Genomic DNA, 15,856 nt, shown 5'->3' with positions numbered 1-15,856 from the left:
CGGTTCATGCTTGAGAACCCTGCGTCTTATTGCCTCCGATCATGACAGTTAGTATCTGCTTCTTCTTTTAACTGCAGTCAGAAGCTGCTTCATTTACGGGTGTCAGTCATATTTTGCAACGCACTCACACTCTCCTCCTCACTGCTGTCTACCATCGCATTCACTCACTGAGGGGTACTCACTGATGTGAGGAGCGATCCTGAAATATCTATATTTCCATTACCAGCCTTTCATGTTGCAGGATCAATTCCCATATGAAAATATCAATATCCAATTTGATTAAACTTTTTAATTTGTAATTTTTTTATTTTTAATCGTAAATTACAAACAAAAGCAAACTCGCCAGTTAGCGGGATAGTCAGTAATACACTGTTAATAGGAACTACAATCACCTCTCATTTATGTGTGTGCTATGCTCTGCAAGAGTTCGAGCCAATGAGAAATCCGAGGCACAAAACATTAGACCACAAAACACGCAATCTTGACTTTGTTCACAGATCAAGACATTATGTTGTGTGCGATGTATTTGGGAAGACGGTTAAATACTGTGGAAACACAACAAACCAAGTGGGGCACCGGCTCTCACTCGATGGGAGTCAGCTCTTCTGATTCAGTACAAAGCATTGTCTCTTAGCGTGAGAAATGGAGAAAAAAAGAAACGTCTTTATTACCAAAAACTTGCCCAGAGTGTCCTAGCTGAGAAGAAGACAAGATGAAGCTCTGAAGAGCACGCCCACACAGGTGGAGAGCAGGAGGAAACAGGAAGACGTTTTACAGATGTTTTAGAAGTTATTAGTTTGTGTCAGGACTGTAGTGTTATGCTGAGTCAAGGATATGATATATGTCTTCTTTTTAAAATGTCAACATAACACCTTACTTTTGTGTGACTGTCGACTTTGCAGCGTGGATGGCCATCGAGAATGCGCTGCAAATCTCAGTCCTAAGCTGTTGTGGTAAAACTATTCTGTCATTATATAGCACCAGAACATTTGACACAATAAGAGAATGTCTATTAGTGTAATATTGCTTCATTTTCTCTTACAGTTACAGTATCCAGGTAAAATCTCATTGAGATTAAAAATCTAATTTCCAAGAGAGACCCGGCATCATGGCAACAAATGTCAAAATACACGTACCACATAAGTATATAACATTTAAAACAAATACAATATCCAGTAGTAGTCGAAATGAGCCAAGAGCGTTGTGTTGCATCTTCATATGCTTCAATTTCCTCCATGAGTTGTAGTTGCAGAGACCCTTTCACACCACCCAGAAGCGGCTACAAGGTCCTTCCCTGGTATGTAGACAGCCGTGGGGTTGTACCGCTTCATTCTCAACAACAGTCTCTGGCACTTCAGTGGCACTGAGTGAAGATCCTTGCTGTTTATAAGAGGTATTAGTCACTTGTGGTCACTTTATATCACATATATCAGTATATTGACAGGATAGACCGCTACTCCTTCACGTCCTTTCAAGAGTTCTGTCCTCTCTCGCTGGAAGATTTCTGGGGTGCTGGGAATACCAAATGGTAGCCTGCTGAAGTAGTATCTGTCAAATGGGGTTATAAAAGTTGTCAGTTTGATGCTGTCCATATAAAGTGGTATTGGCCAGAACCTGCTTGCAGCATCTAACAGAAAAAAAATATTTTGGCACCTGCAAGTTTAGGCAAAATGTCATCAAAAGTTGGTAAAACATACTTTTCTTTTTATGGTGCCTTATTCAGCTCTTACAAATCAACACGGATTCTGATCTGTTTCTTGTTTCCAACAGAAATTTATCGGAGCACATCACTCAGTTGGCTCTGGAATTGGTTGAATCACACCACAGTTTGCCAAATGATCCAGTTCTTTCTTCACTTTTGGTAACATGGATACTGACATTATCCTTGCAGTCATAACACTGTAAGGAAGTGCAGGCTCTCGGAGCGTGATCCTGATGGGTTTGATTTCAACCTCCCCTCACAGATTTGTTCTGAAGCTCCTATTTCTTCCATGAGTTTCATCAGGCCCATGGTAGCTGCAACATTGTGACTTAAGAGGTGAATGCCTTTATTCATGTTGACTTTAAACCTCATTCTTTTCTCCTTCCTCATTGTGGTGGCTATAAAATAAACTACCTACACAGTTCAGTTTGCTTCCAAGGCTGTATAACTGCTTCACTGGTTTTTTATTTCTTAGTTTTGGCTTACAGGCAAGTTTATCAGATGCTGTCTGTTGGTATAACACTATCAATCTCTGAGTCAATCTTAAAGATTATTTGAGGACCTTGTATTAGTAGTTTTACAGTCCATCTGTGATTCCGCGTAGAAAGTAGGTCGCATTACTTTCACTTTCTTGTGTGGTGCACACGCTTTATTGACCACACGGGAGCGACAAGCAAACGCGAAATGGCCCAGCTTTTTTACAGCTACTACATTTCACATTTCTGGCCTGACGTTTATCGTTCTTTGGATGTACTCAACTATATCTTGTACATTTGTGACATTTATTCACATTTTGGTACTGTTTCACTTTGACTCCTGTGTTCTGTGCTTTGTTTGCATGGCTTTTACTGTGCTTCTGCTTGTCCCTGTGTAGCTGGATTTTGTAAGCAACTTAACTTAGGTTTGCACAAGCACTAGCCCCTCGCTGTCTCACAAGCTCCACTGCTTTATTGAGGGTTAAATCAGGCATCTTTTTCAGCTTGTCTGACATCTTTTTGTTGAGTATTCCAATGACCAATCATTCAAGGGTATTTTCTTCTTTAACACAGCCAAAATTACAGGTGTCTGCTAACACGTGGGGTGTTCTTATGTATTTCTCTGTGGTTTTCCCCAACCTTTGAGTGTGCTGATGAAAACAAGCTCTTTCATGTATTGTGTTCACTTTGGGGATGAAATAGTTGTCTCATGCTCACCTTCATCTTCCCCTTCTTCAAATGTGAGGGTCTTTAACACTTGTTCTGCTTCTTTCCCGAGTGAATATAGCAGTGTAGAGACCCGAACATCGCCTTCCACTGGGCTGAACTTCGTAGCAACACAGGCCACTGCTTCAGCCTTGAGAAATCAAAGGCTTCGGCACATGGGAATTTCACCATCTTCAGATGTCCTCTGACATCATGTAGTGTTATGCTGAGTCAAGGATATGATATACAGTACTGTGCAAAAGTTTTAGGCAGGTGTGGAAAAAAGGCTGTAAACAAAGAATGCTTTCAGAAATATAAATCATTGTTTATTGGCCCCAAATGTGTTCTGCAGCAGGACAACGGCCCCAAACATACATCCAAAATCATTAAGAACTATCCTCAGCTTAAAGAAGAACAAGTAGTAGTGGAAGTGATGGTATGGCCCCCACAGAGCCCTGATCTCAACATCATCTAGTGTGTTTGGGATTACATGAAGAGACAGAAGGATTAGTTCTCCAGCCGAGTTCCTTAAAATATGTGTGCAAGTGTACCTAGAAGAGCTGATGCTGTGCTGAAGGCAAAGGGTGGTCACACCAAATATTGATTTGATTTAGATTTCTCTTGTGTTCATGCAATGCATTTTGTTGATTGATAAAAATAAATGATTAAGACTTCAATTTTTGAAAGCATTCTTTGTTTACAGCATTTTTTCGACACTTGGCTAAAACCTTTGCACAGCACCGTAAATCTGGTTTAGTTGAAGCTTCCTTTGATGTCATCATAACACCTTACATTACATATGCATATGATCAACCTATCTCTAATAAGTCATCCAAAATGCTGCAGCAAGAGTACTGACAGGGACTAGAAAGAGAGCATATTTCTCCTGTTTTGGCTTCCCTTCATTGGCTCCCTGTTAAATCCAAAAATTAATTCAAAAGCCAGCACCTCACATACAAGGTCTTAAATAATCAGGCCCCATCTTATCTTAATGACGCTATAGTACAACTCTAGCACTTCGCTCTTGCACCGCAGACATACTTGCTGTTCCTAGAGTATTTAACAGTAGAATGGGAGGCAGGTCCTTCAGTTTTCAGGCCAGCTTCTATGGAACCAGCTTCTAGTTGGGATTTGGGAGACAGACACTATCTCTACTTTTAAGATTAGGCTTAAAACTTTCCTTTTTACTAAATCATATAGTTAGGGCTGGATCAGGTGACCCTGAATCCTCCCTTAGTAATGCTGCAACAGGTGTAGGCTGCTGGGGGATTCCCACACAGCAAAATCTCCAGTGTTAAATTAACACTAGAGAGTGTCTATATGGGTCCACACCTCTGAGTGTTAAATACAACACTGTTGAGTGTTAAATTAACACTTTTGACAGTGTTATATGTTTAAAAGTAACCTAGTCAGTTTTGAAGATTAACAATGGCTAACACTGAGCAGTGCTGATTTTCTAACACTGGAAAATAACTCAAAATGTTAGAAATATTCCAGTGTTAGAAAATCAGCACTGCTCAGTGTTAGCCATTGTTAATCTTCAAAACTGACTAGGTTACTTTTAAACATATAACACTGTCAAAAGTGTTAATTTAACACTCAACAGTGTTGTATTTAACACTCAGAGGTGTGGACCCATATAGACACTCTCTAGTGTTAATTTAACACTGGAGATTTTGCTGTGCATGATGCATTGAGCATTTCTTGTTCAGTCACCTTTCTTACTCACTATGTGCTAATAAACCTCTGCATTTAATCATATGTTATTAACCTCTGTCTCTCTTCCACGGCATGTCTTTTATCCCGTCTTCCTTCTCTCACCCCAACCAGTCGCAGCAGATGGCCGCCCCTCTCTGAGCCTGGTTCTGCTGGAGATTTTTTCCTGTTAAAAGGGAGTTTTTCCTTCCCACTGTATCCAAAGTCATGCTCATAAGGGGTCATATGATTGTTGGATTTTTTCTCTCTATGTATTATTGTACGGTCTGCCTTATAGTTTAAAGCACCTTAAGGCGACTGTTGTTGTGATTTGGTGCCTGTATAAATAAAACTGAACTGAACTTAATATAAGAATTTTGTGTGTTGTCTCACTTCAACAGCCCTGGTATATCCGTCACTTACAAGAACATCACTTACATCATATGTTTGGTTTGAATTAATGATCCAGGATCTATTACCTGACTGCTTCATGGATTGTTATTAATATTTTAGGGGGAGCAGCAAATAAATGTAGTCTGATCAGTGCCGCTATTAAATCAACTCTCATTTCATCCCTTTAAAAAATGTGAAAACACACTGGTTTCAGCAGCGTTACAGTCATATTTCCTGCAGTAGACTCACACAAGCCTGCTCTCTCAAAGCTAAATGTGAGCTCATATGTTGTGGTGACAGTCGTAAATCAATGATATCATAATACTTTAGTATTGCATAGAACTGAATGGAACTGCATAGTATACATCACATATCAGATGACTAAATTAACACTGGGTTACACTGTCAGCAATTATTAGTAGTAGTTTTTAAAAAGATGTTCGAACAGTAGGAACGAAACCTGAACAGCAGAAAAAGAATCAGATCATGTGGAAATATTGTATCATTAAAGTTTTACAGAATAACAGATGAACAGGCTTATTATTTAGCTCTGGTCTGTTGTGGATTCTATTATGACATATATATCTCTACACACTAGACATGTAATCATAGTTACTCTCATAAAATGTGTGTAATCATATATACTCATATATACTGTGCATACTCACAATAAAGTGTTTATAGTGGAGTCACTGTGTTAAGCATTTAACTTGCATGCTCACATCACATGGCCCATTTATTTAGGTTAAATATATCTACCATTATATTAAGAAAATGTTTTGCTATTTGTTCTCTGAACACATGCTGATTAATACTGTTTAAAATTGTAACAATGAGGATCAGTAAAAAACCTTTAATAGTGTTATGGCCAACTGTTACTGGTCCAACAAAATGTTAATTCAGCTTGACACTGCTAAAGTATGCACATAGGATCCTGTAAAGGCTGTAAAGCAAATGACTGTGGCCCTTTCTGGGGCTGTAAGATAAAAGCGTATGGCCCCTTAAACGGGTGCAAGACAAAAGCATACAGCTCTGTGAATGACTGTAAAGCCAAAGCAGGCAACTCTTTAAATGACTGTAAAGCAGAAGTACAGCCCTTTCAATATCTCTATAAGTAAATAAACCTGGCCTTTGCAGGGCATGCACCTGGGACTCTGGTTCTCGCCTCAAACACCAGAAGGCGAAGAAGTAAACCCTTACTCAGCATGGATAGCACTTTATGTCTGGCATGCGCACCCAACAAAATTGTTGAATGGATTTACTGATTAACTGCCTTTCTGCAGACTTTCAGACTCACTATGGCCATAAAACTGACAAAAGAACCCAATCCAATGATGGCTGAAATGCTGGTTTGCAAGAAGTTATGGTGTAGGGTTGTTTATATCATAATTGGAAGATGAAAAGAAAAACAAAGTATGAAAGGGTACCCAACGATGGGAGGGGGGGATCACTATCCCTATATAACATGAGTCTGATATGCATTGAGTAGCTTTTCTCTGCTGCTTCTTTCCTGTCTGTCTTTTGTGTGTGTTTTCTTTTTGTGTTTTAAGGCTCTGCACCCCAGGGTTGCTTCACTTTTCGTTTGCTTGCTTTTTATGTGTTATTTCTGCTTTTAAATTTACTGTTCTGCTGTTCATATGACAATGTTTAATAAACTCTGTTCTAAGAATTCTACTCTTTTCCAGAGAATCATTATGAGTCTGGATTCTTGGATCTGAAAAGCTTGACCTCCACAGCATTGGTGGGATAAGGTTATTGTATTGGCTTCAAAATTTGTGACCTGACAGGTCCTTCAATGTGTCAGAACATTAAACTCCTCTGGACCAGAAACCAGTGCCTATTGAAAAATCATATCTCTTGAAAACAGCATCACCATCCCTGTAAGATCCCTCAGTCTGCAGATGACAGGAAACAGTTTTAAGTCGAAGTGTCAAATCTTTTTTAGCTCACAGGCTACAAACAGCCAGTCAACAAGTTTAATCTGGAAATGTTCACCTGAGCCACAACCAAGATTTTTAAAAAGCTGAAACCAGGAGCCCAAAGTAAAAGACACGCCTTTATTTATCTTCCTTGAAATAGTAGAAAGTCTTATTTAAAGATCAGTCATGTCACAAAACAGATGAAGGACAACCTGAGATGAACAGTATATCTTAGTTTTTACACATCTTAGTGTGCTGCCATTACATGTTCATTACAGTTTAAAACTACAGTATTTTTATGTCATCGTGATTCAGACTGCTCATTGAGATCTAGATATATCAAAATCTTTCCAAACATTTTCACTCTAAAAGGAATAGCGATCAATTTTATTGAAAATTGGATGAATTACAGAATGCCACGCCGTGCAGCTTTCTCTGCTGAGCATCAGTGAGACAATTTTCAAGCATTTTCATAGTTCTATCAGCTTTGTGGTGGGAGTGTGGACAGACGGATGGTGCAGTGGACTCAGCGCAGTGCCAGGAGGCTGGCAGAGCAACCAGGGCTGTTTGGTTCGTCTTGCACTTGCTAGTTCAGTAGCCAGCTGGGACCGAAGGGAGGGCTGTGCTAGAAATAAGTCAGCTAGAAAGCTGCACAAAGCAACCTGAACAAGAGAATGCTGTAAATAAATGTCATGAGCCCTGTAACAATGTGTATGTGTCGGGGACTTTGTGTCACAATGGTGCCTAAAACTCAGTTGTAGGATGACAGATCCATGACCAGTGCAGCCAGTAGAAGTACTGGCTACGATGCTGGTGGAGCTAGCCGCCATGCTCCGGGAGCTGGGGGTGGTGCATCAAGATCAGTTCAACTGGCTATGGGACCAGGCTGAGCACCAGATAAGCTGCTTCACTCAGCTACAGTGGTGATGATGCTTCACCGGATGGATGCTTCTGCTGTTGGGGCTAGCCCAGGCAACCGACCTCAACCTGCCCAAAGTGGTGATGGCCTATCTTGAGGATGTCAACCGGGCGATAATGGACCACCCGGACCTTGTGCTCAAGGACTAATGCTGACGCTTCCAGGGGGTTGGATGGGGTTGGAGGATAACCACATTACATGCGCCAGGTGGTTGAGTGATGCAGTGGCCAGATGGCTACAGTCACACAAAGTGGAAGGGCTTCTGAATCTGATTGTCTTTAAGTGGTTTGTGGGGGGCTCCCAGCAGGGACGCAACAGTGGGTCCGCTGCCACCAGTCAGTGAGCCTTGATGTTGCTGTGCCACAGGCTGAGAAACACCCATCAGCTTGGCCGACCCATCAGTCGGTTCTGGCCTTGAGGAGGCTGCTCCTGCTCCACAGGCTGGCAACAGCAAGCCTTTAACAGGTGTCCTGTGTCACCAGCCCCCTTTTGGTTACTTTGACTTCAAGGGAAATTATTTCATGTCACTACAACAATTCAAACATCAACCTTTATTTTAGCCTAAACAGTGCTGCATAAAAAGCAATCTTGTTCATATAAATGTCACATAAAAAGTTGGGTGATCAGATATGAACATGTACATGGACCCCCCTGTGTTCAGGAAGCTACACTCTGTGAGCAATCAGCTGCGGCCAACTTCCCAAAAGAGAGTAACATTTCTTAGCACTTCACAGAGTTTTATATGAGAGCGTGCATCTATTTGACTGGTTAAAACTGGTGGAGAGAAGCTGCTTGTATTGCAGGAACTGCTAAGAAGTGGTCATGACTGATATCAGGTGCCAGTTATCGTGTCTGCAACTGGCCATCTAACATTCTTTTAAATTTATGTGTGCACGTTTCTAAGTAGTGCAGGTGATTGAAGCAAAAATTAACAATCAGGATATTTGTCTTTAAACACTGAAAGAAGAGAAAAGGAGAGTTTGAGAGAAAGACAGATTGGACTTTTTGGGTAAACAGTATAAGCAGTTTAACAAAAAAATGAAATACAGGTCAGGTTATTAGCTTGTTCTGCAAAGTCTAACCATATAACCTGGTCTCCAACAGCAAGTGCAGTTTGCTCAGTTCTGTTTTTAGGACTTCTTCTCTATGTTGTCTTAAATGATGAGATTAACCTGATTTTGATCTGATTTCCTCATGGAGAAAGATCGGACTGACTGATTGACAGGACAGATGATCAGAGGTGCAGAGTTATCATCATCATTAACACCAGGACAGAAGAATGGGTAGAGTTTCCTGGTGAAGGAGCAGCCAGTAAAGGAATAGATAAGAGCTGCATGATCTGCATCATAAAAGGAGACCAGACCCTCCTCATAATCCACAAACACCCCGACCTTGTCAGGATAAAACTGAAGAGGGAGACGGACTTCAGGATCCTCAAAAGCTACACAAATGTTTTCATATACTCCTACTGTCCAGTAACCTTTCTCAGGACTCGGTGTGATTTTTTTCTTCCTGTTGACTGACTCTGTGACCACTCCTAAAGCCCATTCGGTCTTCCCTTTAACCAGAACTTCAAAGTAAAATCTGCCTGAAGAGAAACTCTGCTTTCCCGAAACAACAATCTCTTCAGAAAATCTCTCTGGGTTGTCTGGACATTTCTTCTTATCACCACAGTGTACTTGTTTTCCATCATCAGACAGGATGAGTTTAGGATGTGCTGTATCAGGATCAAGAGTCACATCCACTGCATACTGCTGGACCCTCTTCAGCTCAGCCTCAAACAGCTTCTTCATGTCTTTACTGAGTGTCTCTTTCAGCTGATCCACAACTCTCACCACAGTCCCCTCATATGATGGTGGATGGATACTGACCTCTCTCCAGTCCTTGGTGGTTGGAGCAGCTTTCAGAGAGGAGAAGCTTTGTAGGAGGTGGAGGTGATCTTTAGAGCGTGAGAGCTGCTCCACCTCAGAGTTTCTCTTCATCAGCTCAGAGATTTCCTGTTCCAGATCTTTGATGAAACCTTCAGCCTGTTTCTCTGTTGTTTCCTGTTTGTCTTCTATCTCCTTTATGAGCTTGCTCAAACGTCTCCTGAGACTCTTCCTCAGAGCAGTAAAGACCCGAACACCTTTTGCTTTCTCTCTGTCAACAGCATCATTACTCATTTTCACTGACTTTTTGATCTTTCGAATCTTCAGTAGTCTGTTTGTGATCATCTGTTGAATTTCAGCTTCAGTCTTCCCCAGCTCTGCCTTCTTTCCTTCATATTCTTCTCTCATAGGAACAGACTCATGAGTCCTGTGGTCTATGACAGAGCAGAGCATGCAGACACATGTCTGATCGGTCTTACAGAACAGCTCCAGAGGTTTATTGTGCTTCACACACATCCTGCCTTCCAGGTTCTCCTCAGGATCGATCAGCTGATGTCTTTTCAGACCTTTCATTGTCAGATGAGGCTCCAGGTGAGTCTGACAGTAGGAGGCCAGACACACCAGGCAGGACTTCAGAGCCTTCGGTTTGGTTCCAGTGCAGATGTCACAGGGAACTTCTCCTGGTTTGGCAGCTTGTTGCTCTGAGCTGCTGCTGGTGGATTTCTGCTGAGTTTCAAGTCTGAACTGAGAAACCACGTCAGAGATGAAAGTGTTGGTGTGCAGCTCGGTTTTTGTGTAGAACACATTTTTACACAAAGGACACTGACACTTCTCACTGATATCCCAGTGTTGACTTATGCATTTTTTGCAGAAGTTGTGTCCACATGGTGTGGAGACTGGATCAGTGAAGACATCCAGACAGATGGAGCACAGAAACCGATCTTCAGATAGAAGACAGCTGGCAGCAGACATGTCTGCACTCTGAGTGAGAAAGAAGAGAAAATGATTTTATTTCAAATTCACTTTTAATTATGTTTAAATTGTGTTTTTTCTTCTTTCCTGTCACAAATCTCTTGTTCACCTTGTGAATGTTCGGTTGCATAAGGTTAGTGTATGTAATCCCTGTGAGAAAAAAGTTCACACTACAGAGTTGTCTACACAATGAATTTCACATATTTTTCTCTACTTGGGACAAATGCAGCCACAAGAGGGTCACAAGCCAGTCCCCTCCTAGTGCTGACCTCAAGCCTGGATAAAGGAAGAAGGGAGGGGGAAGGCATGTTTGAGCCATAGTGTTTCACAGTGTTTCACAGGATTTATACAGGAAAATAATGACTATTAACAAGGTTGCCCAAACTTTTGCATCCCACTGTAGCATTTTTAGTGGAGATCACTTATCTGATTTTTCCATACGTGCTCTTTCCTGCGGCTGAAAATCAGATAAGTGATCTCCACTCCTCTGTCTATATATGATCCCCCTGCACTAAAAACTTTTTGTTCTTATTTCCATGCCCCTCCCTCCCTTTTTCAGTTAATTTACTTCTCATTAGTACACAATGATCTGCCAGGCCAGGGGAGCCACCACCCTCTGCAAACCGCAGCCTCAAGTCATGCTCAAGTTATCTGCCAGTATCTGTTAGAAATGCTGTCAAACCTCATGAGGATGTGGTCCAAGCTAGTGAATTGGAACCAATGTGACTGTGATGAGATCAAAGATTTTAACTGTAAACTGCTTTGTCTCAGTCCAACACATGTAGTCTGATGAGTGCCGCTATAAAGTCAACTCTCATTTCAACCTTTTGAAACAACAACCGAAGAACAAAACACATTTGTTATTTCAGCCTCTGTGCAGAGCTGAAGTTCAACATCTGGAAAGAAAAAGCTGCACAGCTGACCTTTGTAGGTAATTTTGATGTCTCTAACTCAATAAGAATATTTTTAGTATCTTTCTATGAATCTCCTCATGCTCTGAATCCAGTCATTCCCCTCTAAGTGGTTAACGACAGTTTGTACTCTGAATCAGCGCTGCTAAGGGACTTAATGAACGTCACACCAGAGTCTCCCCTCATCCTGTTTACAGGTTATAAAATGAGGAGGATCAACAGTTGCCCTTTAAAACAGTGTGATCATGGACATCTGTACTTACCAGTGTTGAACAGAAGCTCTGCTGTGCTGCTGAGAAAGGTTGGATGAGCACAGTTTGATGCACTTTTGAAGAGAAACTCGCTTTAAGTTTCACTTTTAGATTCTTTCAGATGCTGCTCCGCCTCTTCCTTCTGCCGGCTCAGCAGCAACTTTTGCTATGAATATTTATCAGGATACATTCAAATGTAGTCTGACTAAGGTGCGTCTCCGCCTCTTTCTGCAGTTCCTGCAGGTACTTATGGACCTGCGTGCATGTGTGTTACATTTCAGTCACATGGAGCAGGCTTTTTGGAAAAGCTGAAGGGAAATCTTTGTGCTGATATTTTCTGTTTGGTTTGACTTCTGAAATGCTGTTCTGTCTAAGGCTGCATTTTTTATTTCCCCAAATCTGTACAACATCTGTTGAAGAGCACAAAGTTAGTCAGACCTTTGTGACACATTACACCTGAAATTGTATTTTTTAAACATCCACCTTTGTGTAACTAATGCTCCAGATATGAGAAGACCAAAGCCACACAGACAATGTTCCCTCTAATTTTCCATGTGTCTGAGCGAACACACAAACTCCCTGAGCGGTCCCTTGGACCACTGTGAGCGACATCAGACGTGTGCACTGTGGTCACGCCAGCATTGAATCCATCCAAGTTACATGGTTTATTAAAATAATAAAATTACAGCATTTACATTTATGTTAGACTACTTTTAATTAACTGCTTTAGCCCACTTACAATGAAAATGTAAAACAAAAATGTAGTCATTGACCTGTGTAGTATGTTAACACTACTGGAAGTAAAAGTAACTTGAACTCAAATTTTGAAAACACAACTTTCTTCTTTTTTCTTTTTTTTTTTTATAAAGCTCTGACTTGTATTACGAGTCTGAGTCTGTGGTCTGGGAGAGAGTCCTGTAACTCTGTCTGCAAAATACAGTATATAATGACCAATGTTGGGCAATTAATTATATAGTTACTTCTTCAAAAAAGTACCTCAGTTTGGCAAACAACAAAGTTTTTTGCAGCTATTTTTTTTAAATGCAGCCAAGGCGTTTTTAAATAAACATTTCAAACTATTTACATAACAATCAGCTGTTCTGCATCAAATCTGATGCCACACAAATCATTTGTGCCACTCCAAAAATAATTTCTGTCCACATAAAGGAGAACAACAGCCTGATACCTGCAGGCCTGACAACAGGAGGTGTATCACTCCTGTAACACATGTAACATTCAGCAGTCGCCTCATTGTTCTGACACACACAACAAAACTATTGACTACACTACACACTAACGACACAAGATTTGCGCTATGTCGCAAATCTCTCACATCTCAAAACACCGCCGTCACTCCTAAAACTTCCTCCCGTTTCTTAACAACTTGCCATATCATTTTTTGATTGGTCGACATGGAACTTTTTTCGACCAATAGGAAAAGGTGGGGTGTTTTTGGTTTTGTTTTTGCTCACAGGCAGAGAGTGCTTTCGAGCGTTTTTTCTTATAGAACGTTTCTTCCCGCAGTAAATATAAACAACGATAGTATTCAGGAAGAAAACCAAACATTGCATATATTTTTATCATAACTCTGGTTTTACGTGGCCGATCAACACAATTTAAAAACTGGTTCAAAGTCCACACTTTCTCCGTCAATTGTTCCGTCTGTCCTGCTCACATCTCCAATGGTTGTACACGTTGTCATTAACGTGGCTTCACTCCACATCAGCCACGCCGCTTTGCTGGCTAAAACACCGGTGTCGGCACATAAGGACGCTGTCATAGCCTGTCTACGACGTTGATTAGCTGCGTATATACGCATGTGAATCGCATTATTGGCTGGACTATGGGATAAGGTGGCATCGTTCTAATCCCATACTGGAGCAGCCAGTCACTTACCGGCCAACACTGCAAAACAGAATTGTTGAAATTTTATTTTCAATTCAGCTTAGATTTTATTTTGTGCGCAACGCAGATTTTCTGTGCGCGGAGACCGTGCCAGCAGTGCGCAATTGCGCACGCGTGCAGCTTAGAGGGAACATTGCACACAGAGCATCCTGGCAGATAAGCAACGCCATGTGGAGAACGCTCGAAACACCCACACAAGTGGCGAGCACCAGGAAAGAGGAAGTAGCAGGACTCAGACCTTTGTTTTGGTCCTTGAGAGTGTCAGAACATCATTAAAAGTGTTTAAAAGCAGCTGAAACAGTGATGAGACAAACAAAGACTATCTTGCACACTTATGGAAAAACAGCAAAACAATTTTTTATGATGGAATCAAAGAAAGTGAGTCGCCTGTTGTTTGATATGAAGCCTCAACTCAAGTATATTCAAATATTGAATCTGGAAAAAAAAAATCCCACCACAAAGAGTTAATAAACATTAAAAGAAAAGCAAAATAAATCATTTTATAAACAACATTCACGAAAAAATCAATTTAGTTGTCATGGTCCTGGGTCGTGCAACCCAGTGTTTTTAAGTTTTCTTATGTTTTGATATTCATTCAGTCTCATTCAGTATTCCAAGCTCATTTCTATTTTGCCTTGGTTGTCTTGTTATAGTTTATTAACAGATTCCCCTTGTGTCTTCCTTCCCTGTGTTTAAGTTCCCCTCGCCCCTCATGTGTTTCTTTACTGCGTGGTTCATGTTATCAAGTTCATGTCATGTCTGCGTCTCGTCATGTTTCCTGTGTTATTTTGAAAGTCTTGATTCTATGTTCATCGTGCTTAGTGTGCTGGCATCAAACACTCCACAATTCTCATGTTTGCCTCAGTGAAGTGCACTGAGGGATCTGTGTTCTCGTATAGCAGGCTAAGTTTGTCATCAGAACGTCTGAAAATAAAGTTATTTGAGTTACAATCATTTGTTTGTTAATTTTTATTTCAATCATGGAAACAATATACAAATTTTATTTAGCAAAGAAAAGAAAAGAAAAATGCTATACAAACAGAAGCAAAATAGATTTCACTATTGCTTCACCTGTTCCGATTCAGTTACATATTTACAAGGAGTGGGAAGAAGTGTACACTTAAATATAAAGATTATAAAGAGTAAACAGGACTAGTGAGCTAACACAGCCATAAGGCACACCAGTGCTGATGGAGCACATGTTTTTCACCCTAAAATTCTGAGTTCTGTCTGTTAAAGAGAATTAAAAGCATTTAATAATAAGTGGAGAGGGAGACATCTGACTTGGGTTCTGTAAAAGGAGATGATGCTGTAACACATTAAAAGAAGAGCTAAAATCAACATACAACATACGGGTGGAGTCTTTGGGATTTCCCCAGCGCTTCAGAATTCAGTTTCTCTGATGGTATCATTTCTGTACCAACGGTCCCCCACTAACATGCACTCCTGCTTAACAGGCTGGCAACAGCAAGCCTTTAACCGTTATTCTGTGTCGCCAGCTCCCCCATCCCCCCCCCCTCGAGGAAAGTACCTGATGCTGGTAAGGTGCTAAGAGGGCATATGCCAGGTTATCGTGGACTCCAGCTGCACGCAGACCCTGGTGGTCAGCTGGAAACCTGCACAGAACAACCCTGTAACAGTGTGTACGTGTCTTTGTATCACAAGAGTTTCGTCCAAAACAGCATCTGAGCCTCTAACTTTGTGACCTGATATTAAAACTGCATCTACGCCTCCATGAATTCACATTTCAGTAGCACCTGAATTTAACTCAATAAAAACTTTGTTCATGTGAACACACTCAAAGTCAGACTGATAAATTATGGGTTGATTTATTCTGATGATAACCATCTTCATGTTATGTTAGAGTAAGAGACGCCAGAGAAGAAAAAGACTTACTGGTTATTTTGAATCAGGTCTGCGTTCATTTTTAACTATTTAAATAGCAGAAATAAGAAAGTATAAGACATGAGGGACTGAAGACTTTATAGAGGTCAGGGTGATATTTCCCGTTACCCTAATGAAGTACAAAAACTTTGTTGCTGTACTGTTACAAAATTTTCTGGTATCTGTACTTTAATTGAGTAGTTATTTTCCTGGCTACCTTTTACTTTTGCTCCCTACATTTTTAAACAAATATTTC

General features: G+C 40.8%; 1 protein-coding gene across 1 annotated transcript; it reads right to left on the bottom strand.

Moving 5' to 3' along the window:
• Positions 1–7,014: 7,014 nt before the first annotated feature.
• On the bottom strand, positions 7,015–10,649 carry LOC146361478 (E3 ubiquitin-protein ligase TRIM21-like). Its single transcript, XM_084922417.1, has one exon. It carries the CDS (start codon positions 10,647–10,649, stop codon positions 8,964–8,966), a length of 1,686 nt encoding a protein of 561 aa, XP_084778543.1. The 3' UTR covers positions 7,015–8,963.
• Between the last annotated feature and the right edge of the window lie 5,207 nt (positions 10,650–15,856).

This window comes from Perissodus microlepis, chromosome 23 (assembly GCF_051167445.1).
Source record: "Perissodus microlepis isolate ML-2025 ecotype Zambia chromosome 23, ASM5116744v1, whole genome shotgun sequence".
NCBI classification, from domain to species: domain Eukaryota; kingdom Metazoa; phylum Chordata; class Actinopteri; order Cichliformes; family Cichlidae; genus Perissodus; species Perissodus microlepis.
Note: the sequence above shows the minus strand (reverse complement) of the source record. Positions and strands in the feature narration are given on the sequence as shown.

Coding starts and splice junctions, on each gene's coding strand:
- LOC146361478 (XM_084922417.1), bottom strand. CDS start 10,649: ATGTCTGCTGCCAGCTGTCTTCTATCTGAAGATCGGTTTCTGTGCTCC.